Source organism: Anolis carolinensis, chromosome 4 (genome assembly GCF_035594765.1).
Source record: "Anolis carolinensis isolate JA03-04 chromosome 4, rAnoCar3.1.pri, whole genome shotgun sequence".
NCBI classification, from domain to species: Eukaryota; Metazoa; Chordata; class Lepidosauria; order Squamata; family Dactyloidae; genus Anolis; species Anolis carolinensis.
The window spans coordinates 16,229,890-16,253,826 of record NC_085844.1 but is presented as its reverse complement, the minus strand read 5'-3'; the positions used below and the strand labels follow the sequence as shown (position 1 = coordinate 16,253,826).

At 41.5% G+C, this 23,937-nt stretch overlaps 1 protein-coding gene across 2 annotated transcripts; it reads right to left on the bottom strand.

The window, feature by feature from the left end:
• Nucleotides 1–657: 657 nt before the first annotated feature.
• LOC103278469 (kelch-like protein 12) lies at nucleotides 658–23,810 on the bottom strand. Of its 2 annotated transcripts, none has more exons than XM_008108213.3 (5): nucleotides 23,528–23,810; nucleotides 8,991–9,128; nucleotides 7,920–7,998; nucleotides 5,903–6,130; nucleotides 658–2,418 (listed from the first exon to the last, which is right to left on the bottom strand). In XM_008108213.3, exons 2-5 carry the CDS (start codon nucleotides 9,067–9,069, stop codon nucleotides 912–914), a joined length of 1,893 nt encoding a protein of 630 aa, XP_008106420.1. In that variant the 5' UTR covers nucleotides 9,070–9,128; nucleotides 23,528–23,810; the 3' UTR covers nucleotides 658–911. The 2 variants fall into 2 exon arrangements, with proteins under 2 accessions (XP_008106420.1, XP_008106421.1); XM_008108214.3 differs by lacking the exon at nucleotides 23,528–23,810 and adding an exon at nucleotides 11,162–11,323.
• Between the last annotated feature and the right edge of the window lie 127 nt (nucleotides 23,811–23,937).

Sequence of the window (23,937 nt, the reverse complement as noted above, 5' to 3'; positions counted from 1 at the left end):
AGCTGCTTAGTGCTGACAATACCAGTGGTAGCTGGTGGCTCCAATGTCAGTGTGGTGGGGAATCCAGTATAGGTTTTAACCCAGGCTTTAGAGAAGATATCAAAGGTGCCAAGCTGTATAATCCAAATGAATTCAGCACGTTGGCAGCTCCTTTATGAATATCTAAAACATGAATACATCAGCCCACTAGCCATAGTCAAGGGTCTTCTGTAGTTGAGTTATGAAATAAGATTCAGATCCATCACCCTTTACAGCAGTGGTTCTCAACCTGTGGATAGCCAGGTGTTTTGGCCTACAACTCCCAGAAATCCCAGTCAGTTTACCAGCTGCTAGGATTTCTGGGAGTTGAAGGCCAAACCATATGGGGGCCAAAACATATGAGAACCACTGCTTTGCAAAGATGAGCCAGTAGTAAAGCACAATGGGAGTTGTAGTATAACAACAACTGAAGTGCTACATGTCCTCCATGCTATGACTAGACTCCTAGCACATTTCTGTTGTTGGCTTTCAGCTTGCCCAGCCTTGCATTGCTTGGTTGAGAGCTAAAAAGTAAGCAGCTTGGATTTCTTCAGTGGAAATATGCAAGGAATAAATGCACTAATGAAGATGTTCCCATCTGAGCTAAAAGGGTGGACAAAAACAAGCCAGAAATTCAAGCAGACTTTAGGAGTCCTTTTAATAAGAGTCTAGCACAGATGTAATAGTAGAAAGGGTGAATGGCACAGAAGTGTGTGTGTATGGGCGATATTTATTCAACCATCTTGTCCAATCTCAAGTAGTACCATCATTATCTTGAACTAAATAAGCACTGGGAACAAAAGGAAAGTCCAACTTTAGGAAGAGATAGACCTCTCTGATGGGAATCCATTGGCTGAAAACAAAAGGACTAAGATAACTGAAAGCTTTTTAGATCATCTTCCACCCCAACAGCAGTTAAGGCTGCAGCTCTGCCGAGCTGAAGAGCTTGCCTGTCCTCCTCTCTTGGTGTTATCCACCCCAATGACGGCTGAGGATGCCACTGTCTCTAGCAGAAGGGATCGGAGTGGCTTTTTAGGCATCTTGAGGGTTACACAGCTGACAATTTGTGCCTCGTTGCTGACAGGGATCTCTTCTGGGCACCGAGTCCAGCTTGTGTCCTCTGGGACCCAGCTGTAACTTGTGTTATATGAAGAATTCTCATCTTTGCCGGCTAAAAGGTAAATCTTGCCTTGCCACTCGGCAGCACAAGCAAAGGCTAAAGCCACAGGCAACTCTGGGATTCTGATTTCCCAGCTCACTCTGCCATTCTCATTGAGGTAAAAGCTTCCTTTAGTGCAGCAAGGAACCTCATCAGCGGCCAGTGCACCTTGGGCCAGAAAATTGCCCCGTTCCTCTGTGTACCCACCAAAAACATACACCCCCGTACCAAAGGAGACAGCTGTGGCTCCATAGCAGGCAAACTCCATGGATATCTCAGTCCACCAGTCAGTGTTTGTGTCATAAATAAGAAGGCCCCTGTAGCTCCTGGAGGCTTTCCCACCTATGAGGTAAAGCTTATTTCTGAGCACAGTTGAAGCAGGATACATCAAGGAGAGGGGCAAATTAGAAATAGGAGTCCAAGAATTCCGAACCACATTGAAAACCTCAACAGAACAGAGGGGGCCTGATTCATTGCAGCCTCCTAGAGCATAGAGCTTCTTATCACAAGCTAGGAATGGGTGGAGGGCCCGGACTGTGGACATGGAGGAGAGCTGTGTCCATTGGCTGGTCAAGGAGTTGTACTCATGCAGAGTGTTGACAAATGTGCAGTTATCCTTCTGGCCTCCAGATAAGTAAAGTTTGCAGTCCACAGATGCACATCCAGAATAGCTAAGATATTTCACAGGTGGCAACTTTTCCCACTTCTCTGCATGGGGATCAAAACAGTGCAAGTGAGATTCATGGTCATCCCCATCCTGGGCCCTGCTTTCATTGACCTCCAAACACACAAAACAATAATCAAACATTCCCTTCCGGAGCCCACCGCTCTCTTTCAGCCGCCCTGCCCCATCCAGATCTTTCCACCTCAAACGCACATGTCTGTAATACTCTGCAATGTCAGCCTGAACATCAATGAGCTCCACATGGGTGAGCAGTGGAAAGCGGACATGTCCTAGGAGCTCCTTAAACATTGGGAGACGTACGGAGGTTGCAAACTCTACCCAGTTGCGCACAGCATGGTAGATGACAAGTTCAGATGGCACCTCCAGGTTGTCTGAGGTGATTAGATTGCTCAGAGCACTGTGTTCCAGATTCAGGAAGGCATCCTGCTTAGAAAGAGATCCGAAGTGTTGCTTGATGTAGTCTGAGGCTGCTTGGATCAGAGTTTGGTGATTGTGTTGATGGGCCAGACTGTATAGGTTGAGGCAATTACTCATGGAGATGTTCATCTCAAGAAACCTGTTGAACAAAGAAATACAGAGTGGCAATTTGCTGATGAATGACTTTTCTCCCAGTACGATTTCCAGATGAAATCATGTTCTTGGGTTTATTCTGTTTGAGATGGGAGATCAAATAGTGATCAGAAGGCACCACAGTGATGGAACCCCACAGTGATTGTAGAAGGCTGGGCTTCTTGGAAAGAAAAAGAACATTTTTGGGAAAAAATGCATGCTATGGAAGTTAATTACAAATGCAATTAATAATGGATATACAGATATATAACTAATGGATTAAGGAAAGGAAATGAAGCCCTTTTTAGTTATGAACCTCTTACCAGGGATGCACAGAGAGATCAATGTCTCATCTGATGGCTCCATATCATCATAACCAGGGCCCCTGCAAGCATTGTGCCTCCACTATCCACATGATGCCAGGGTTCTATTACCAGCAGATCTGATGAACATTTACCACATTTCCTATTCCATCTATAAATAACATAGGGTTCAGCAGAAGTGTCCCAACTTCTCTCCATGCAGTCCCAGTCATTTGGAGACGACTTGTGAATATGATTACAAAGAAAATAACGTGACTAAAATACAGTTGCCCTCGGTATCTGTGGGGGGTTGGTTCCAAGTGCCCCTTCCTCTCAAAATCCCAAATCCTCGTCCTGATAGCCAGTGTGTCATGAGAAGATATTCCAACAAGATTTAGCTTACTGTGAGTTTGCCCCTCTTCCTTCTATTCCTCCCTCTTACTGTCTCAGCTGAGGAGTGCTGCAAAACAGCTTCTGCTCTTGTGAGGCCACTGGTGGAGCGAAGGATATATGAGATGTCCTGCACTATATTTTCTGAATATTTTCAATCCACAGTTGGTTGAATCCATTGATGCAGAACCCATGGATATGGAGAATAACTGAACTGTATTATTGCTAGGAAAGCCAACTATGTTGGCCTGGACATAGACTTTGATGGCCAACTTGCTACTTAATAGCTCTGAATATACAGGGAACTAATTTTTTGGAGTGAGATGGGAAAGGTTGATTCTGATTTTTATGGCATGTTCTGAACTGAGGTGGGGATAAGGAAATGACTACCCACCCTACATTTTCCTCATTTAGAAAAGGGAGCAATGAAGATGCCTGTGTCTCTCTGTGTTTTAATGGGACATGGAAACAAAGAAGCTGCAGTTGGTTTTGGAATAAGATGGGAGAAAGGATGGCAGAGCATCTTCATCTACGTATAAACCAAGCATCTGGGACCACAGAGTTACTTCTTTTTAGAGATTTGATGAGAAAACAGTAGATTTCCTGTCTCTAAGAGTGTTACATTTTGATGTCTCCCATTTATGTATGTTCTACTTGGAAATTTGGAAATCACGTCATGTATTCCAGACATTTCTTGAGTCTTTAGGAGTCCTTTCTTCCAAATCACCCTGAAAAGTAGTGTGTAGATATCAATGCTCTATTGATTAGCTATTTTAAATGGGAAATGGGAAATGGGATTAGCTATTTTAAATGGGAAATAGGTTCAGGACTACAGTAGAGTCTCACTTATCCAAGACTCGCTTATCCAAGGTTCTGGATTATCCAAGGCATTTTTGTAGTCAATGTTTTCAATATATCGTGATATTTTGGTGCTAAATTTGTAAATACAGTAATTACAACATAACATTACTGCGTATAGCACTACGTTTTCTGTCAAATTTGTTGTATAACATGATGTTTTGGTGCTTAATTTGTAAAATCATAACCTAATTTGATGTTTAATAGGCTTTTCCTTAATCCCTCCTTATTATCCAAGATATTCGCTTATCCAAGGTTCTGCCAGTCTGTTTAACTTGGATAAGTGAGACTCTACTGTATTATTTATTTATTTATTTATTTCTATCCCGCTTTTCTCCCGTGGGTGGGATTCAAAGCGGCATACAACATATAAAATTCATACAAATACATCCGACCACAATACATATGGTAATCAGATTAAAACATCATATCCTAATATAAAAAACCCAATTCATATATCAAATTAAACAATTAAAAAAAACTTGCAGCAAGCACCATTTACAGATACCCATAATCTCTGTCCACTGAAGTTATTTGTCAGGTATTATCAAATTATTTATCGGCCTGGCAGTGCCTATTATAATTTGTTTGGGAAGGCTTGGCTCCACAGAAAGGTTTTAATTTGCGAATGAAAGGCCAGTAAGGAGTGGGCTGATCATACCTCATTAGGGAGGGAGTTCCAGAGCCACGGGGCCACCACAGAAAAGGCTCTCTCTTGTGTTCCCACCAAACGCGCCTGCGATGATGGTGGGACTGAGAGAAGGGCCTCTCCTGAGGATCTCAGGGCTTGAGTGGGTTGGTAGAAGGAGATGTGGTCCCTCAAGTAGGCTGGGCCCGAACCATATAGGGCTTTGTAGGCCAAAGCCAGCACCTTGAATTGCGCCCGGAAACAACCCGGAAGCCAGTGTAGCTGCTTCAGGAGTGGGGGTGATTCGTTCTCTATATCCCACTCCCGTGTGCAGTCCAGCAGCTAACCTTTGAACCAGTTGAAGTTTCCAAACACTCTTCTGGGGCAGCCCCATGTAGAGCATGTTATAGTAATCTATCCTGAATGTGACTAAGGCGTGTATACCATGGTCAGATCAGGCTTCTCAAGGTATGGGCGCAGCTGGTGCATGAGTTTCAAAGGCCTTCCCAGCCACTGCCAACACCTGGGCCTCCAGGGTCAGTGCTGAGCCCAGGAGGACCCCCAAAATGCGAACCTGTGTCTTCAGGGGGAGTGTGACCCCATCCAGCACAGGTTGCAACCCAATACCCTGATCAGCCCTACGGCTGACCAGGAGCACTTCTGTCTTGTCTGGATTCAATTTCAACATGTTCAATCGCATCTAGTCCATCACAGCTAACAGGCACCGGTTCAAGGTCAGGATGGCATCCTTGGCATCGGGTGGAAAAGAGTAGTAGAGTTGGGCATCATCTGTGTACAGATGGCACCAAACTCCAAAACTCCGGATGATCTCTCCCAGCAGTTTCATGTAGATGTTAAATAACATGAGGACAGAATTGAACCTTGCGGGACTCCACAGGACAAAGGCCATGAGGTCGAGCAGGAGTCCCCCAGCGCCACTTTATGGACCTGACCCTCTAGGAAGGATCAGAACCACTGCAAAACAATGCCTCCAAGTCCCATTTCTGTGAGGCGGTCCAGAAGGATACCATGGTCGATGGTATCGAACACCGCTGAGAGGTCGAAGAGAACCAGAAGGGACACATTCCCCCTATCTAGCTCTCTACGTAGATCATCTATCAAGGTGACCAATGCCGTCTCAGTCCCATGGCCAGGCCTGAAACCAGACTACCACAATCATGACCACTACCCTGCAAACAGGACTAAAGATGTATCTCGGAAAGGCATCAGAATACAGGAACTGTCCCAGAATATATAATATGGGACTCAAGGAGGTTTATAGTATGGGTTAAAACAAAAATACACTGTGTTACCTTCCAGCTGTTTCTTTCAGTGGAAGAATCTGGAGCTTGCTAGCTGCAGTGAAGAGGTCCTGGGCAGTGTCTGCTGTCAGTGACAACTCCTCTGTGTAGAGATACTCCAACAGGCTGTGGATTGTGGAGGCAGTCATATCCTTGAGTTGGATCTCCCCATTTTGTGATTCATTGTTGGAATTGATGAAAATATCTCTGAAATAGGGACTGACTGATGCCAACAGCATCCTGCATTTAAAGGAAAGAATACATCTAAAAAGAAATTCAGAAGATCTTCAGTTGAAGATTAGCAAGGACTTGTGTTCATTGTCCACTCAATGGCCTTTTACATCAATGTCCATTGTTCTGGACCATTTTTAGATCTAGGATTGAGCAGCAACATTTTGTGGAGGTTTCACTACTACCTCACTGAGTGCTTCCAGAAGATGGTGCTGAGTGACTATCACTATACCTTGTGACAGTTATTTGCTTAGATTAGATGTTTGGTATCATTTCTATAATTGGTATTAATACAGCCATTAGGCATTAGGTACCTTTGCAGGAGTCCTCTTTAGGCAATTCACAGTTAAAATGCTAAAATGTACAAAAAACCCAACAAAAATATTTTTCTAACATAATATGAAAACCATGGTGAGCTACTGCACTAATACAGACTCCACTTTTCTATGGGTGAGCATGCCAAAATATCTTACCAATTTGCCTTCAAAAATAGCATCTAGGAAGTATATTATATCACTTTGTGTCACCCTTTAACAGAGGAGAAATGAGGTATTTGAAAGGGGATGGGGGAGTTTTAAAAAGTTGTAGGGAGAGTTCTTATGTCTGCATGCATTTGAGGTGCCAAAAAAGCTTAAAGGGTTCATTTGGGACAATGATGGGTGGCTTCATGGGCATCAAAACTTTGTCACGGGAGATGGCACTTTCTTCATCCTGGCCACACGCAGAAATCTCAATTTGCAATTACAGCAGGACAACTTTCAATCAAAAGCAGTTTGGAAAATCCAGATGTTTTATGACTGTTGAAATTAATGCTTAATGCCATTTTAAGTTACTGAGTGAACACATACTATTGAGATGCAGAATAAGCACTGTAAACATCCAGATTCACATACGCCTACCTACCAAAGCAATCCTAATGGTGAGCATGTAGGTAGTATCTTTCTGGATGATCTTTGCCTGAAGTCATATATTCGAAGGTGTCCCACACCTGTCCTGTGTGCAAATTTATATCTGATTCCCATTTACCCAATACAGTAGAGTCTCACTTATCCAACATAAATGGGCCGGCAGAATGTTGGATAAGCAAATATGTTGGATAATAAGGAGGCATTAAGGAAAAGCCTATTAAACATCAAATTAGGTTATGATTTTACAAATGAAGCACCAAAACATCATGTTAGACAACAAATTTGGCAGAAAAAGTAGTTCTATATGCAGTAATGCTATGTAGTAATTGCTGTATTTATGAATTTAGCACCAAAATATCACGATGTATTGAAAACATTGACTACAAAAATGCATTGGATAATCCAGAATGTTGGATAAGCAAGTGTTGGATAAGTGAGACTCTACTGTATCTACAAATGTGAAGTGTCCACTTTTTAAAATGGGCTGCATTACCAACTCCACTTTCATTTTTCATCAGATTAAGGCTTTTACCATGAATGTCAGCCTGTGTTATGGACTGGATAAGGCCTAAAAGAGAGTAACAAAATACATGGCAAGAGTGTTGGTGGGTGATATGAGTTTGAATCTTGAAATCCTATTCTTGCTTCAGTATGATAGAATATGGAAGTCCAACTTGGACCGAACTACTATCCCACCCAATATGTTATAAGATAGCACATTGGGTGGGATATAGGAATCCACACTATCTATTGCACAGTGGAAAGGGGTTGTATCTCTACACGAGAACATGCTCTATACAGCTGCTTTGAGTCTCTTTGAGAAAAGGCAGGATATTGATACTGCTACTACTATTACTAATATATCTACATGATCTTCATATTTCAGTCACCTATGACAAGGAAAACGCCGTCCTTCGACTCCCAAGGTGACATCACAAAGTTGTTGAGCCTGGTAGAGCTGTTTCAAGCCTAGGGAAAAGAAAAAAGGAGCGGAAAAGACTCATCTGTTACTTCTTTTGAACTTGTTTCCCCCTCTATCCTATCAGAAACAAGGAGGGTCTTGAGACACAATATCTTAGAATTACAGGTATTATGAAGGCCTTCTAATCCAGTGGTTCTCCAATTCTGGTCCTCTAGATGTTTTAGATTTCAGCCATAATAGTAACAGAGGAATTATGGGAGTTTAAGCCTAAATTGTCTGGAGCAACTAAGTCAGAGAAGTACTAACGTAGTCTAATCTCTTTTCTAATACGGGATCAACAACAGAGGATGCAATTACAGGGTGCCTAAGAGATGGCCTGGCCATCCTGTCTCTCCTTAAATTGCTTTGGTGAGGACCCGCCATTTCTCAAAGCAGTGAAATTAAAGAAATTTAAATATTAAGAGATTTCTTCTGATGTCTTGTAGTTTCAATCTAGTGCTTTTTGTCAGAATTCTAAAAGCAATTGGAGACCTATCTCTTCTGGCAGGCCTACTAAGTCAAGTTTTGATTTACATTCTATTGCTAGTACTATATGTCAATTCTGTATCTGTGTTTGGTGCAAGTTTTTATATTTTTGTGTTCACATGTTTTTGACTTTGTGGTACCCCACCTCAAGTCATCAGGAGAGGAGGGTGATAAATAAAGTGTGTTGTTGTTGTTATGATTATTATTATTATTTCTCACAGTGAACAAATACAATGGGTTTCCATGTGGCAGGGGGTTGAATTAGAGAGTCCTTAGGATTTTTCATACTGTTTATTCCCATTCTGCTCCAACTCTTATCAGGTCTTTGGAGAGTTATAATGGCTTCCTTTAATCCGACCCCTTCTTTAGCATAACGTAACCAGACTTTCAATCATTCTTCATAGGACTTGGTTTCTAGTCCTGTTGCACCCTGAGAAAACACCTTTCGTTCTAAATTGGGAGAATGACAGGGAATGAATGAATATTCCTGCACACTAATGCAATTTAGACTTACCTTGACATAAATAGGTTTCATGAGATTGCAATGGTTTTTGTATGTCATCCTCTTCCTCACTCTCCTCCAGGGAATCCATGATCTCAGTCTTTAAAATATGCTTAGGAACCACCTTGAAATGTCACCATGTTCACCTATCTGGGGATAGAATAGATATAAACCTAAAGTTTTGAAAAACTAGGCTTTAATAAGTCTTCACCTAATTTTGTTTCTTGGCCTCTGATGTTTGAATATTGGGACGTCAGAAGGTTGCCATTAAAAGTTGAACATTTGGTTACCCAAATCCTGTGATTATTATAATATTTATTTATATTCCACTTTATCTCCCCAAAGGGGACTCAAAGCTGCTTGACAAAAGAAAATGGGTAAAATATACAAATATACAAACATTAAAACAGAATTAAACACAAAGTGTTAAGAAAACAGTTAAAATCCATCAAACATATTCAAAGTTAAAAACATTGGTCAGGTTTTTACAAGGGCATGCGGTCGGCCAAATAGTCTGGACCTGAACCACCTAGGCCTTTAAAGGTCACAACCAGCACTTTGGACTGTGCCTGGAAACAGGCTGGCAACCAGTGGAGCTGCTGCAATGGGGAGTTGTCTGCTCCCTGTAGCCAGCCCCAGTGAGCAACCTGGCTGCAGCTTTTTGGACCAGCTGAAGTTTCTAAGCACTCTTCAGAGGCAGCTCCAAGTACAGTGTGTTACAGTAATCCATACAGGTTGTAACTAAGACATGTACCACCATGGTCAGATCTGGCTTCTCAAGGAATGAGTGCAGTTGACGCACAAGTTTTAATTGCGCAAAAGCCCTCCTGGCTACCACAGATACCTGGGCCTTCAGATTCAGCGCCAAGTCAGTAGGATCCTGAGACCTGTGTTTTCAGGGGGAGTGTAACCCTATCCAGTACATGCTGAATCCCTATTCCCTGGTCTGCTTTCCGACAGATCAGGAGTACCTGTCCTGTCTGGATAAGGTTTCAATTTGTTTGCCCTCATCCAGTCCATTACTGATGACAGACATTAGATTAGGGTCAGAATTGCTTCCTTGGCATTGAGTGAAAAGGAGTAGTTGAGTTGGGTGACATCTGCATATAGGTGGCACCAAACTCCAAAACTGATCTCTCCCAGCAGTTTCATGTATATGTTAAACAGCATCAACATGAATTGAACCCTGAGGAAGCCAAAGGACAATGGCCAGGGGTTTGTACAGGAGTCCCCAGCCCCACCTTTTGGGTATGGCCCTTCGGGAAGGACTGGAGACACTGTAAAACAATGCCCCCCAGTCCCATCCCAGTGAGACGACCCAGGAGGATACCATGGTTGATGGTATCGAAAGCCAGGTGGAACAACAGGGACACTCTCCCCAGCTCTCTGCGTAGGTCATCAACCAAGGTGAACAAAGCTGTCTCTGTTTCATAGCCAGACTTGAAACCATATTGAAATGGATCTAGATAATCCATTTCATCCAGAAATCCCTAGAGTTGGGAGGCCACCACATGCTCCACGATGATGATGATGATGATGATGAAAAAGAATTAATGTTAAAATTAATAAATCATTTGTGGCTTTGAATAGACATGTTTCAGACTTTATTTCTACAAAATGAGTTAAACATTCTAGTACTGGATTTTTTTTCTTATAATGCAAGTGTGCCTCTTGCTGCTTTGCTACTGTCAAATAAATACTATACTCAAGGTGTAAACTGCAGCTTTCACTGCAGCTCCAAACATATGCTAGCATAACTAGGGCAAATGAGAATCGCAGTCCAATAATATGTGGAGGGCTAGATAATATTACCCATCCCACTTAATTATTTCTCCTGCAGGGTTCCACTAACCTGGACCTTCTCTCAAGTTATCTCATAGTTGGGAAGATATTAGATCAGAATCTACTGCTTGATGTTGCAGATGTACATGATTTGCAGAAAATCTGCCAGTCTTTGATGCCCAGTTGTTTAAGAATCACAAGAATAATTAAAATAGGGTAATTAAAAATAGGATGCACAGTTGCGGAATGTCAGGTAGATGGATTGGGAAAGTACACTATGGATTTTGATTATAGGCTCAATCTCGGTGCGTACAAGATACTCCAAGACTGAGCATGTGTTCAGAGGAACTCTTGATATTTAATTCTAACTATGTGTCTGCCCCACAACCACTGCTGTTTACCTGTCTTTAAGTTCCCACAAACTTTCTCAGGGCTTCTCACTGTCTCTCCTCACTGCAATTGAGAACTTTCATCATGCTCCAACCATCTGTAGATTTGTCCAGCAGAGAGATCAAAGGAAGAAGAGGAATGCTTGGCTTCTCCTTAGTTCCAACTGTTCCAACTGACAAGGGATGGGTTTTAAAGGGACAGGCATCCCATGTACCTAAACCCTGATTTGCTGATAAAACTTTCAGCCAGATCATTAATTTGACAATCTCCTGCCTTGAGGTTTGCAATACAATTAGATATGACACGCAAGGAGAAAAATCCAGCATGTGCTGGCTGCTTTTCTCTCCTTCCGAAGCTTGAGTGATAGCAGTTGGGATATGGAGAGATGGCCTCTCTTCAGTTGCTGCACCAAGACATGATGGAGATAAGCCTGCTGCTTTTTTCTCTTTCAAAGGCCAGAGCAATGGCAGTTGAACATGGAGAGAGGGCTTCATTGATTATACTGTCATTTCAAAGTTATTGTGAGGCATGGCCTTAAACTTAGGACTTTATCAGATGAGACAGCCAAGCTGGACCATTTTATTCTGCCTTTGCTCAATGCTGGGTGCATCCCACTGCTTGTCTAAAAAAGTTGAAAAACTTAAAGAAACTATGATGGACATATATTCACTCTTCAATTAGATCAGTGGTTCTCAATCTGTGGGACCCCAGGTGTTTTGGTCTTCAACTCCCAGAAATCCCAGCCAGTTTATCAACTGTTAGGATTTTTGAGAGTTGAGATACTGCAGTGCAAGCTGTATGTCTATCAATCACTTGAATTACATATTAAAGAGAGAGCAGGGAATCTGAGGTGAGTGACCCAAGGGCTAAAGAATGTGGCACTCTCTTCAGCTCAACTATCTGAATCATCTTTCTATGGTTGCTTTTCCCCCCACAACAGACCTCTAATACCAAATATGACTTTGTTAGGGTAAGAAAGATCTCAAAGAGAGAAGTAGGTGACAGAATGAGAGAAAGTTGTAGACCTTCAGCCCTAAATTCATTTTGTTCCTAAAATGGACTCCTGATCCCATTCTTCCTATGACCTTGTGGTATATTTGAACACAATAGACAGAACTGTTTCTTTTTATTTAGCCCTTTAGGGAACTTACTTTTGGTCTCAATCTGGGAAACTGAATGGTGCTGAGAAGAGCATATCAAAATGTCTGAACTTTGGTGGCCATTTCCAACAACAAAACACGGTGTAATTGAAATACCCAAAGAAAGCACGATTCATTTATTTGATGTTGCAACAGTATCTTCAAGTGAAGGATGCTATAAGAGCTCCCCACACTTGTCCCCTTCACCCCTCTAGTGTTACTTTTTCTTTTAAAAAAATCTTGAAGAGAGCTTTAGTGATGTCCTTTAGATGTCTCTGAAGTTTCAAGTATTTCAGTGGAATGTGTTACAGACACACACAGAAAGACACACACACACACACACACACACACAAAGTACTGCACTTGAGACTGTAGGGTCACCATTTAAAGTTAGTTTCATGTTGCTGAAAGGCTTCTTCACACAATGTTATAATTGTTGTAGGGACTCTTCAACACATGCATGTAATTCATCTTGCATCTTGACTTTGGACTTTATCACACGAGACAGGCAAAATTGCACCAAAATTAGACAGTCTCCTCCCCACAACTAACTTATTCCTCATTATTGATGGACAAATCCCATCAACATCTAACAGTCTTGCAATGTTTCCATCATCTTGGTGCAGTAGGTCTGTTCTGCAGGTAGTAAAGTGATGTCAGAGAGTGAGATTCTCATCTCCCTCTCATCTTCCTTAGTATTCCTAATCTCTCTCTGCTGTTTATTTTATATTTTCTGTCATAGAATCATAGAATAGTAGAGTTGGAAGAGACCTCATGGGCCATCCAGTCCAACCCCCTGCCAAGAAGCAGGAAATCGTGTCATATCTCCTTTTTTGGTTTTTCATAGATGGAATTGCAAAACTGCCCTTGAATTGCAAAACAGCAGAAATGTGGGAAGACAGAGTTATGAAGATATGCTGTAGTTCAGTCACAGGACTGTGGATCGTCAAATTGGTGCAATTGTGTGGGAAAAAAGAAAGGTATAATTTTGAAGGTTCTCAACTCAGTATGTATCCATTATCAATGATCACATGACTGCCATGGAATAGCAATATTGTGCAATACATTCCTTCTTCTAGTTTTAGCCACACGAAATCCCTTGAAAAATATAGTGTCCATTAGGCTTGTGCATTTCAGGTGAATTGCTATCAGTTTCTGCTTGCCTGTTACCAGAAAACAGATGCCCTGCCAAATGGGTGTTTTTGTTCAACATCCGAAAAAACTGTCTCTGTTCAGCTCATTGACAGCAATGTGGAACATATGAGGTTCTCCTTTCCCCTGGGATCCTTTCCTTTTTTCCTTTCAAGGGAGCCTGGGTATTAGCAATGGGGTTAAGAAGGCAGCCTCCTCCAGTCCATTATGGGGAGGGGACTTCCCACAGGTTCCCCTTCCATATCCTTCACTGAGACTTGGCTTAAAAAACATATCAGAGTTACTACTCTTAAGTTTCTGGATCCTTTCTCTTCTGTTTGTAGAGAACGAAACTTGGTTGACTGCTTCTTAAGGCTGTTCTACAGTAGAGAAGAGGCAGGTGCCCACACTTTCTTCTCTCCCAGCACCAGCAGCTTTAAGACATTTTAAGGAGGCCTAGGAAAGGAAGAATGATGATGCGGAGCTCAGTTGAGCTATCCTCCCTGGACTACCTTAAAAATACCCTCACTTGCCTGCAAGGGAATCTCCTTTCTGCTTGAGTTTAATGCTTCCTTAAAACTGTTTATACTTACTATTATAGAGGAGACGTAGGCATCTCTTTTTGTTTGCTGGGATTACTATTATAATAATTATTATCTTTCAGAAGTATTTTCTGAAGGAGATGAAGGGAAGGAGAAAAAGAAGGTAAAAGGGTAACTCTTCATCTCCAAGTCCCCAAATGCACATGCGCACAACCCCATCCACTGTCCCTCAGGTGCCCAACTCCTAGTCAGTCCTACTAAATAAAAAGAATCAGGAAAATAAAGGAAAATCAAAAAGATTCAACTGTGATGCCAAATAGGGGAAGAGGAGCCGAGATTGTCTCCTCCTTGTTTTCATGTCGAGTGGGTTTTCGTACCGGAAGGACCCTTACTGTTACGAGTCCCTGAAGTACTAAAGGTACCAAACAAAATGGAGGAAACAGAGGAAATGAAATCTGCGCACAACTCCAGTGTCCATGATTTTGAAGGCATTCATCCCATTGTGTATCCATTGTCAATGATAGCACAAGTGCCATGTAATAATGGCTTTATTTGATTAAATCCTTCTCTTTGTTTTAGCCAAATCACATCCCCTTATATATCCATTTTAAAATACAGCATCTGTGGAGGATACATTTCCATATTTTGCATGGATACACAAAACTTTTGAAATGAAGGACTTCTAGTTCAAGAATACCATAGCATTGTGCTGGAAGATCCAGAAAACACTTTGGGAGGACATATTTTGTTGGATGTGGATAAATGAGACTATGGATACTGGCCCCATGGATATGGGAGTCATACTGTGCTTACTAAGAAGAAAATCATGAAAGGTAGGAATGAGACCTCTATCCTATATAATGTGAGCGCAAATAGCAGTTTGGTTTATGTAAAACTGACAAAAGATCATTTCTAAATTGTATCATCCATCTCCAAATCAACTGTCACATTTAATAAACGGATATGAAATTATTTGTAGAGAAAACTGCTTCTTTTGCTACTAACGTACAATCCTTACAATGCATAAAATGAATATTTACAGAAAAATGCTTTTGTGGATTGTACATGTTATTTTTGTAACAAGGCATATTATTCAAAAGCTGAAAATATCTCTTCAGAGAGTGATCACTAATTGGGAAGAGGCTTGTTCAAAATATAAACTCATTAGGTGCCCTTCTAACCTTAGTCCCACTTGGATATCTTTTTACGCATAAAAATGCACTTTATTTGAAAGCTGCCACAAGGGCTCAGAGGCATCTCACATAATTTGGGATGGGTATAGTTGTGTATATGACCATACAATCATATATGCTTATCTATTCAGAAGTAATGATTTCCAGGTAAATGGGTACAGGATTGCCGCTTAGCTATGCAATGGTATGCATATCTAATTCTGAGTAAATTGTGTTAGTTCCGTTGTGTTTAATGGGACTTATTCCTATGTAAATGTGATGAAAAGTTAGTCAAATGATTCAATGGAACACAGTGATATGATTAATCAAGTTAATTTTACAAAATTTAGGTTCAATAATTCTTTATCTGAGATTCAAAACCATACGGTGCATCTACACTGTCAAATGAATGCAATTTGACATCAATTTAACTTCTAAGGCTCAATGATATGGAATCTGGGGAGTTGAAGCTTTGCAAGCCTTTTTATCCAAAGAGTGCTGGTGCCTCACCAAAGTAGAGGCAGTCCCTGAGTTACAAATATTTGACTTACAAATGATTCATAGATAAGAATGGGGGTGAGGCAACAGGAAGTGAGAGGAATCCACCCCTGGGAAGGGAAACTCACTCCTGGAAAAGTTATCATGGGGAAGAGATCTTAACAGAGGCTTTATCGCCAACCCTTCTTTCCACAACAAATCCAATTGTCACCGGGACAGAAAGTGAGGTGAAATCTTCTGAACAGGGGCACAGGCAGCAAAACAAACACCACAGGGTGTAAACAACAACAACAACAACAACAACAACAACAACGAAGAAGAAGAACATGCCCTGGCAGAATATGTAAAGGAAAGTGAAGAACCTGCTTTGATTGAAGTCAAAAATCAGAAACTCCTCAAAGCACAGGAGACAAAAAACCAGTACAAGAAAACTGCACTATAAACTAGAGCTGACAGCTGGCACAACAAAACATTGCATGGAAAATTCCTTGACAAAATTGAAGGAAAAGCTGACAAGGAGAAGACCTGGCTCACGAATGGGACCCTGAAGAAGGAGACAGAAGGCCTGATCCTTGCAGCCCAGGAGCAAGCCATCAGAACAAATGCAATTAAGGCCAAGATCGAAAAATCAGCTGATGACCCAAAATGCAGACTGTGCAAGGAAACCAACGAAACCATTGATCATATCCTCAGCTGCTGTAAGAAAATTGCACAGACAGACTACAAACAGAGGCACAACTATGTGGCCCAAATGATTCATTGGAACTTATGCCTCAAGTACCACCTCCCAGCAGTAAAGAACTGGTGGGACCACAAACCTGCAAAGATAATGGAAAATGAACACGCAAAGATACTGTGGGACTTTTGAATCCAGACTGACAAAGTTCTGGAACACAACACACCAGATATCACAGTTGTGGAAAAGAAAAAGGTTTGGATCATTGATGTCGCCATACCAGGTGACAGTCGCATTGACGAAAAACAGCAGGAAAAACTCAGCCGCTATCAGGACCTCAAGACTGAACTTCAAAGACTCTGGCAGAAACTAGTACAGGTGGTCCTGATGGTGATGGGCACCCTGGGTGCCGTGACAAAAGATCTCAGCCGGCATTTGGAAACAATAGACATTGACAAAATTACGATCTGCCAGCTGCAAAAGGCCACCCTGCTGGGATCTGCGCGCATCATCCAAAAATACATCACACAGTCCTAAACACTTGGGAAGTGTTCGACTTGTGATTTTGTGATACGAAATCCAGCATATCTTGTTGCTGTGTCAACAATAATAATAACAGCAATAATAACAACTCTTCCTTATGCCATCCAAAGCTAAATATACATATATATTTGGTAGGAGTTCCGCTTAAAATATACCTGTTCAATACCTGATTTACATACAAATTCAACTTAAGACCAAGAACCTATCTTGTTTGTAATTTGGAGACTGCCTGTACAACTTCCAGAATGCCATTACACTAAGATATAGAAGTTAAAATGGTGTTAAACCACATTAATTCTCCAGTGTCGATGTACCCAGAGTCTAAGGATGGTTCTATACTGTAGAATTAATGTAATTGGACGCTAATTTAATTGTTATAATTCAATGCTATGGGCCCCTGGGCTTCGTGCTCAGATGGGAGCTTTGATGGCTGCAACATGGGCACCATCATTCCCCTTTCCCTGCATTTATAAGTTCAGGGAAAAGTTGATAGAGTTAGTGTCCAATGCAGACACCTGGATTGGATTCAATTGAGAAACTGCCCTGTAGCCTCAGACTACTCTGGAGTTTCGAGCATCCTCTGACTTTGACTGAAGCAAAGCAAAGCTGGTTCAACCCAATATAACTCACAATATTCACTAGAAAACAGGAACATAATGAGCCAGGAGTCAATTCAGATGAGTCTAGGTTTTTGTGCCCAGATTGACACACCCTATATTCCCATAACCAGATGCAGATTGAGATCTGGTGGTTTCAGCAATAATGTAATCACCTTTCATCTGGCTATGGGAAACTTTCTGCTCTGCACCAGAAATGAAATGGGGACGTGGGGACACTGTTAGAACATAATGATCTGCTTTTAAGAGAAACTTTGGCCATTGCAGAGAGTGGGAGATAATTCCAATGACCTAAAAATGTACATATGCAGGTATAAGGTGGACTCAGTTCTTGCATCTGTCACTAATAGGATGCCAAGTGAATATGCCTATTTTGCAATTCTGTTATGCTTTGCTGGCACTTTTCTTTCTAATCTTCCTGTACCTCTTTTTCCACATCACCCCCTCATTCAGCTAAATATATATATTACTCTTCTGCTCAGTTCAGAAGTTATGGATCAAAATACAAATGGTCCAATGGTGAAGTCAACGAAGCAACGAATAGTTTGTTCTCAGTAAATGCTGCAGCATTGCCCTGGTAATCACAGGCTGTTGGACTTGAAGCATAGCATTTTAGAGATCACAAAGTGATGGCTTTCACTCTGATGGGGTTGTCGCCGCTTGGCTGCCTCCAGGATGAAGGATTCAACTAAGAGGGACATGTAAAAGTTCTGCTCATTCTTTGCACTAAAATATTTTAAATACGGCATGAAAATAAAACAGCAGTTGGGCATATCAGATTGCAACCAAACATTTTAAGCTTTCAAGTTTATGAACCTTGACCCCCCCCCCCAGCCCACATTCAGATTTGACAGAATTACAGTACTGGAAGGGATCTCTGGGGACATGTAGACCAATTCACTCTACTCCAGGATTTTTTTTTGGGAATTTTAAAAATCTTACATTCTTTCCAGCTATTTTCGAAAATTTGTTATCAGAAATTAACAAAAATGAAATTGTCACCTGTAGAATTTAAGAATGGATTCTTCTTTATAGGAATACTGGGGAACAGGGTAAACCTAAGATATTTTACTGTTTAAAGTGATAAACAAGGTGCTTCCTTCCAAACTACAGTATGTACAAAATTGACTGGGCTGACTGTTGGATCTTGTTTTAATATCTGAGGATTCAACTGCATTAGAGGACAGCAGAGTAACCTATGGGGCATGTATCTTTCTACTTCAATACCCTGCTTTTTTCGTGTCAGGAGCGACTTGAGAAACTGCAAGTCACTTCTGGTGTGAGAGAATTGGCCGTCTGCAAGGACACTGCCCAGGGGACGGCCAGATGTTTTGATGTTTTTACCATCCTTGTGGGAGGCTTCTCTCATGTCCCCGCATGGAGCTGGAGCTGATAGAGGGAGCTCATCCGCGCTCTCCCCAAATTGGATTCGAACCTGGCAGCCTTGCTGCCTTTCAATGACTGATGCAAGAGGTGAATACCTCACTTTGCCTTATGGCAAGACTGATTCTGTTTGGGGATGTGCAAGTACAGTCGTCCCTCCACTTTTGGGGGATTTAATTATTTGTGAATTGTTTGATTTACTGCTACTCTGTTGCTGCTCTACACACAACCAAAACAATATGTTCTCTTTAGGTATTTGTAAGATGTTGACAATAGAATCATTATGGAGAACCTACAAATGCCTAGGGAAGTATTTTCTAAGTTATGAAAATTTTGTTTGAGATTTTTATTTATATTCATGGTTTTATTCCCCCATTTTTGTGGGGAACCTCTAACTCCAACAAATGGGGAGGGACTACTGTATTTATTACACCATGGCCTTAATGCTACTGTTTGTCTCAATTAAAGCAGGTCTACTCAATGAATGGGTTCTGCCCATGTATTGACTCACTCACAATGAAGAAAGTTCCTAGGAAGAGAATCAACATATTTGAAATATAGTGCTAGAGAAGGTATCAGAGCTTAGGGAGATTTTTTCCACAAGTCATGTCAAGCAATGATTTTGTGCTATAGCCCAGTGTTTTTCAAACTATGGTCCTCAAGGCAGGGCCAGAAGCCCCAGCCAGTTTGACTAATGGTCAGAAGCTCTGGGAGCTGAAGTCCAAACCATCTGGAATGTGATGGATCCCTTTCCCAGGCTGGCCCTGCAATTCCAACCCTTGAGCTCCTGTCACTCACCCTGACCTTCTTTCCCTACTTAATCCTTGCCTGGATTGGATACCTGGGCCTCAGGGTGACCTCTTGCATGGATCAGTAAATGTATTGGTTTGGTGGGCTCATTGTGTTAAGCATGGCCTGATTCTTTACCAGACTTGATAAGATAGCCAGAGACAGTTGTAAAACAAATGCAGGCAGTCCCTAAGTTATGAATAAAATAGGTTTTGTAGGTTTGTTCTTAAGTTGAATTTGTACGCAAGATATACCAGGGACATTTTTAAGTGTAACTCCAGCCATATATAAACTTTGGACAGCACAGGGAAGGGTAAATACTCCGTTTGTTTTGTTATCTGTGCCCCCATGCAGAAGATTTTACCTCACTTTCTCTCTGTGTGATAATTGGATTTTGAAAAATTTGGCTTGTTGTAGAAACAAGGATTGGTGATAAATCTTCAGTTGAGATACCCTTTCCCCATGATAACTTTTTCAGGAGTGAATTTCCCTTCCGAGGGGTTGATTTCTCTCACTTCCTGTTATTTTGGCCCTGTTCTTAGCTATGAGCCACTTGTAAGTCGGATGTTTGTAACTTGGGGACTGCCTGTACAGTAAAAGATCTTTAACATGCCCAAATCCCAATTGACCTTGGCTAATTAATTTGCATGTGCCATATTCCTAATGTCTGTAAATGGGAGTTTATTAAATCCCGAGCACTCTATTCATCCACAGCTCCCCAACCACAAAGGATTGGAGTCTCATGGCAATCACATTGTTCAAGCAAATGGAAAAATACTGTTATTGGAAAAAAAATCACTTTCACATCTCATTGTAATTGCGCTTTGCTGGTGAAGCCAGTTCCGATATCAACTTTCTGTACAATTTCACTTTCTGCCTGTGTTCATCCTACCCAGTGCAAATGCATTGCATTTTCTATTTTGCTGCAACTGTGCAATCATGCAGTTTCAGCATTTTTGGGAGACCTTTCCCCTGCTTTGCAGTATCAGGACTGCAGAAGAAGGAAACTAGTGCATGTGAAGTAGTGGTGGAAGAACAGCAATATTGGTTTTTCCCATCAATGAGAAAAGACAATCTAATCATAATTGAAGTGCAATGCAACTACATGGCAGATAACAAGTCCAAAACAAAGCATCTGCAATTGCGCTTGATCAGCTTCATGTGATAAAGCCCAGAGTCACTTCTCTTCTCTGACTGACTATCCTCTCTCTGCTACTCTGCTACATGTCTACTCTGTCTCTAAGTGTTTTGGAATCCAAATCATAGTAGAGTCTTATGTAAAGGCGGAAGATGCTGAAATTAAAATCTGGCTTAGAGTGTGAATTCTGTCTCCTCACAACAAAATCTATGAGTTTTAGCCCCCCAAATTTCATAACTGGGGGAAAGCACAAACTCGGTCTTGTTGGCATCTCAATCCCAGTCACAGCTTGTGCTGAAGTGTGAACATCTGTGCATTTCTAATTAACTCTGGTATTATCCTTGGCTTTCTGCTTGGTAGATCTGATTTTGTGCTGTGTTGAGTCTGTGACTTGCTTCGTTTCAAGGGAGGCAAAAGCACTCCCTGTGCACACTGGATGAAAATTTGCCAAGTGCCTGTGACTCCTTCAGTATAGGAAATTCTATATAAATGTAAAATATCCTATAATTGTTTATTATTATCCTATGCATGGCAAGGACCCCTGGGACATTCTTCATAGAGTGCATGTACCAGGGTTGTGTTGTGACGCTGATATCTTACCCTGCCTTGCTCCTCGCCACAGTTCAGAGAGCTTCACACATATTTTAAAAAATTAGATAAAGGCGCCAGCTCTCTGCAAGCATAGCTTTAAACACTGTTTGTGCCTTTCTTCTTTCATGCATTTTGAAACAGAAATGTGTGTCCTTGTACAGCAAAACTGCCTCTTTCCTCATCTGAGTTCCCTCGTCATAGGATGGTTTTATTTTGCTGAAAATTGATCTGCAGAGCTACTAAAGCTTCTGAATCTTGTGTGTCTTATGCCCATATGTGTATGAATAAAAATACAAACTTTTAAAAATAATAATTTTGTTTTGTTCCAAAATGGGTCTTTGAAATGATTGCCCGAATAGGTGAAAGGGACACTACCAAATGAGGTGTGTTGTTTTTGTGTGCCTTCAAGAAATTTCTGGCATATGGCAACCCTATCATGGAATTTTCTTGGCAGATTTTGTTCAGAACACTTTTGCCTTTGAATCTACAAAAGCAACCAAAACAGTCTCTGTCCCAGAGACAGTCCTGAAGCCAGATTGAAATGGATCTAAGATTGAGAGAAAGTGATGTACCCAAGGTAACTCAATGGTTTGCAATTTTATTCTGCAAATTTAGGACATGATATGCATTTTTCTGGACCCCGTGACATTGTCTTACTCCCACAACTGGACAAATGTGCTTTATGCCCAAGACCTTAATACTATATCTAAGAAGTGGTTTGACAGGATGGCAATGTTTTTGAAGCATTGAAGTTGACATTATTGCTGTACAGCCATGATAAGATCAGAGCTTGGAGCTCCTCTAAACAGACCACTACAGCCTTGACCCACAGTCAGTGCTGGGAGAGGATGGTTGTAATTGGAAGAAATCAAAATGGATTATCTACTGTAGAACCTTTTTAGTCCAGCTTCAGGCTTAGTTATGGGACAGAGACTGCTTTGGTCACATTTGTAGATTACTAATGCAGGGAACTAGACTGGGGAATGTGTTCCTGTTGGCTCTGCTGAATCAACAACTTCTGATACCATCAATGTGTCAGTATATGTGTTAATATAGTGTGAAATAGTGCTAGCAGTTTAAAGCTGTGTGTGATCTAGAAGTGAAGAGGTTAAATTCATAGAGTGGGAATGAATTGCCAGAGCGTAACTTTGGGAGGTTCGGGTTTCTAGCTGGATGGAATATTTTGAGATAAGGGTGGAATGTTACTCCTTGCTGTGTGCTCTGAAGTAGTTGGACGGAGTCTGGTGATCGTCTGGTCTGCCTTGTAAATAGGTGTAAATATTGAAATAAAGTTTCAACCACTTTGACAGCTGAATGAAGGAGTCTGGATTTATTCCGTGCCTTCCTGGCAGAGAGCCAGGATTGTCAGAGGGTGTAATTGAGATGAGGAAGGTAATTTGTCTCAATTAACAACTGACACAATGATGGTATCTTTCTGGGCCACCTCTCTGGGATGTTTTACACTTAAATGTGGCTTTCTCTGAAAGTGGTGCTGGGGGGTGCCTCTTTGGACTCTGGCCACTATCCTGTGGTATCCTTCAGGACTCAGTTGTGTCCCCCATGCTAGATCAGTGACACATCAGTGTGTCAATGAGGGGCCGGGCTGTGGCGCAGGCTGGTAAACAGCTGCTGCAATAAATCACTCGTTCGAGGCCAGCCCGTGGCGGGGTGAGCATTTGTCAATTAAAAATAAAATATAGCCCCTGCTCATTGCTGACCTAGCAACCCGAAAGATAGTTGCATCTATCAAGTAGGAAATAAGGTACCACTTATAAAAGTGGGGAGGCAAGTTTAATTAATTTACAACGTTGGAATGAGGAAGCGAGGAAGTGCCATCAGAGTGGATGATGAAGCAGCTGCTCCCCCCTGTGGCCAGAATCGAACTTCCCCTCAGGAGAAGGTTAAATTGCCTCTGCGTCTGTCTGTTGTCTCTGTCTTGGTTCGATGTGTTTATGGGCATTGAATGTTTGCCCTATATGTACATAATGTGATCCGCCCTGAGTCCCCTTCGGGGTGAGAAGGGCAGAATATAAATACTGTAAATAAATAAATAAATAAATAAATAAATAAATAAATAAATCTATTTCTCATTCCCATTTGATTTCAAGAGTCTGCTGTCAGTAATGGACTAAATGAGTTCAAACAGTTTGCAACTTACCCAGGCAAGATAGAGCTGCTCTTGGTCAGTTCAGAGGCAGATCAAGAAACAGTGATGGGATGGGGTCACACTTGTCAGAGGTTCAAAACAGCAAGAAAGTCCCTGTTGTATAGCAGAAGGGACTCTTCACTCCTGTTAGCCAAATATCTTATTGCCGTAAAGTGGTCTCCTCAGGAACAAAAATAACACGCAAACACAAAGCTGTTTGTTCCAACTGTAAGGCTTTTCTTTCTTAAATTGTGCTGCAGTAATAGTACAAATACTAGCACAGTTTTTACAGTATCTACAAACACACTCTCTCTTATCTTCATCCACCAACCTCCAACCCTCATTAACTCAACACAGGATTACTGCAGACGTTTAGGCAACAGTCTCAGCACTCAACTATAACAACCCCAATTACAGTGAAC

Bases quoted from the DNA above. Each gene is read 5' to 3' on its own strand.
- LOC103278469 (XM_008108213.3), bottom strand. From the start codon at position 9,069: ATGGATTCCCTGGAGGAGAGTGAGGAAGAGGATGACATACAAAAACCA. The intron at 7,999-8,990 runs GTAAGTCTAAAT...TCTTTTCCCTAG, and splicing joins TGAAACCTATTTATGTCAAG to GCTTGAAACAGCTCTACCAG. The intron at 2,419-5,902 runs GTAACACAGTGT...TTTGTTCAACAG, and splicing joins CTGAAAGAAACAGCTGGAAG to GTTTCTTGAGATGAACATCT.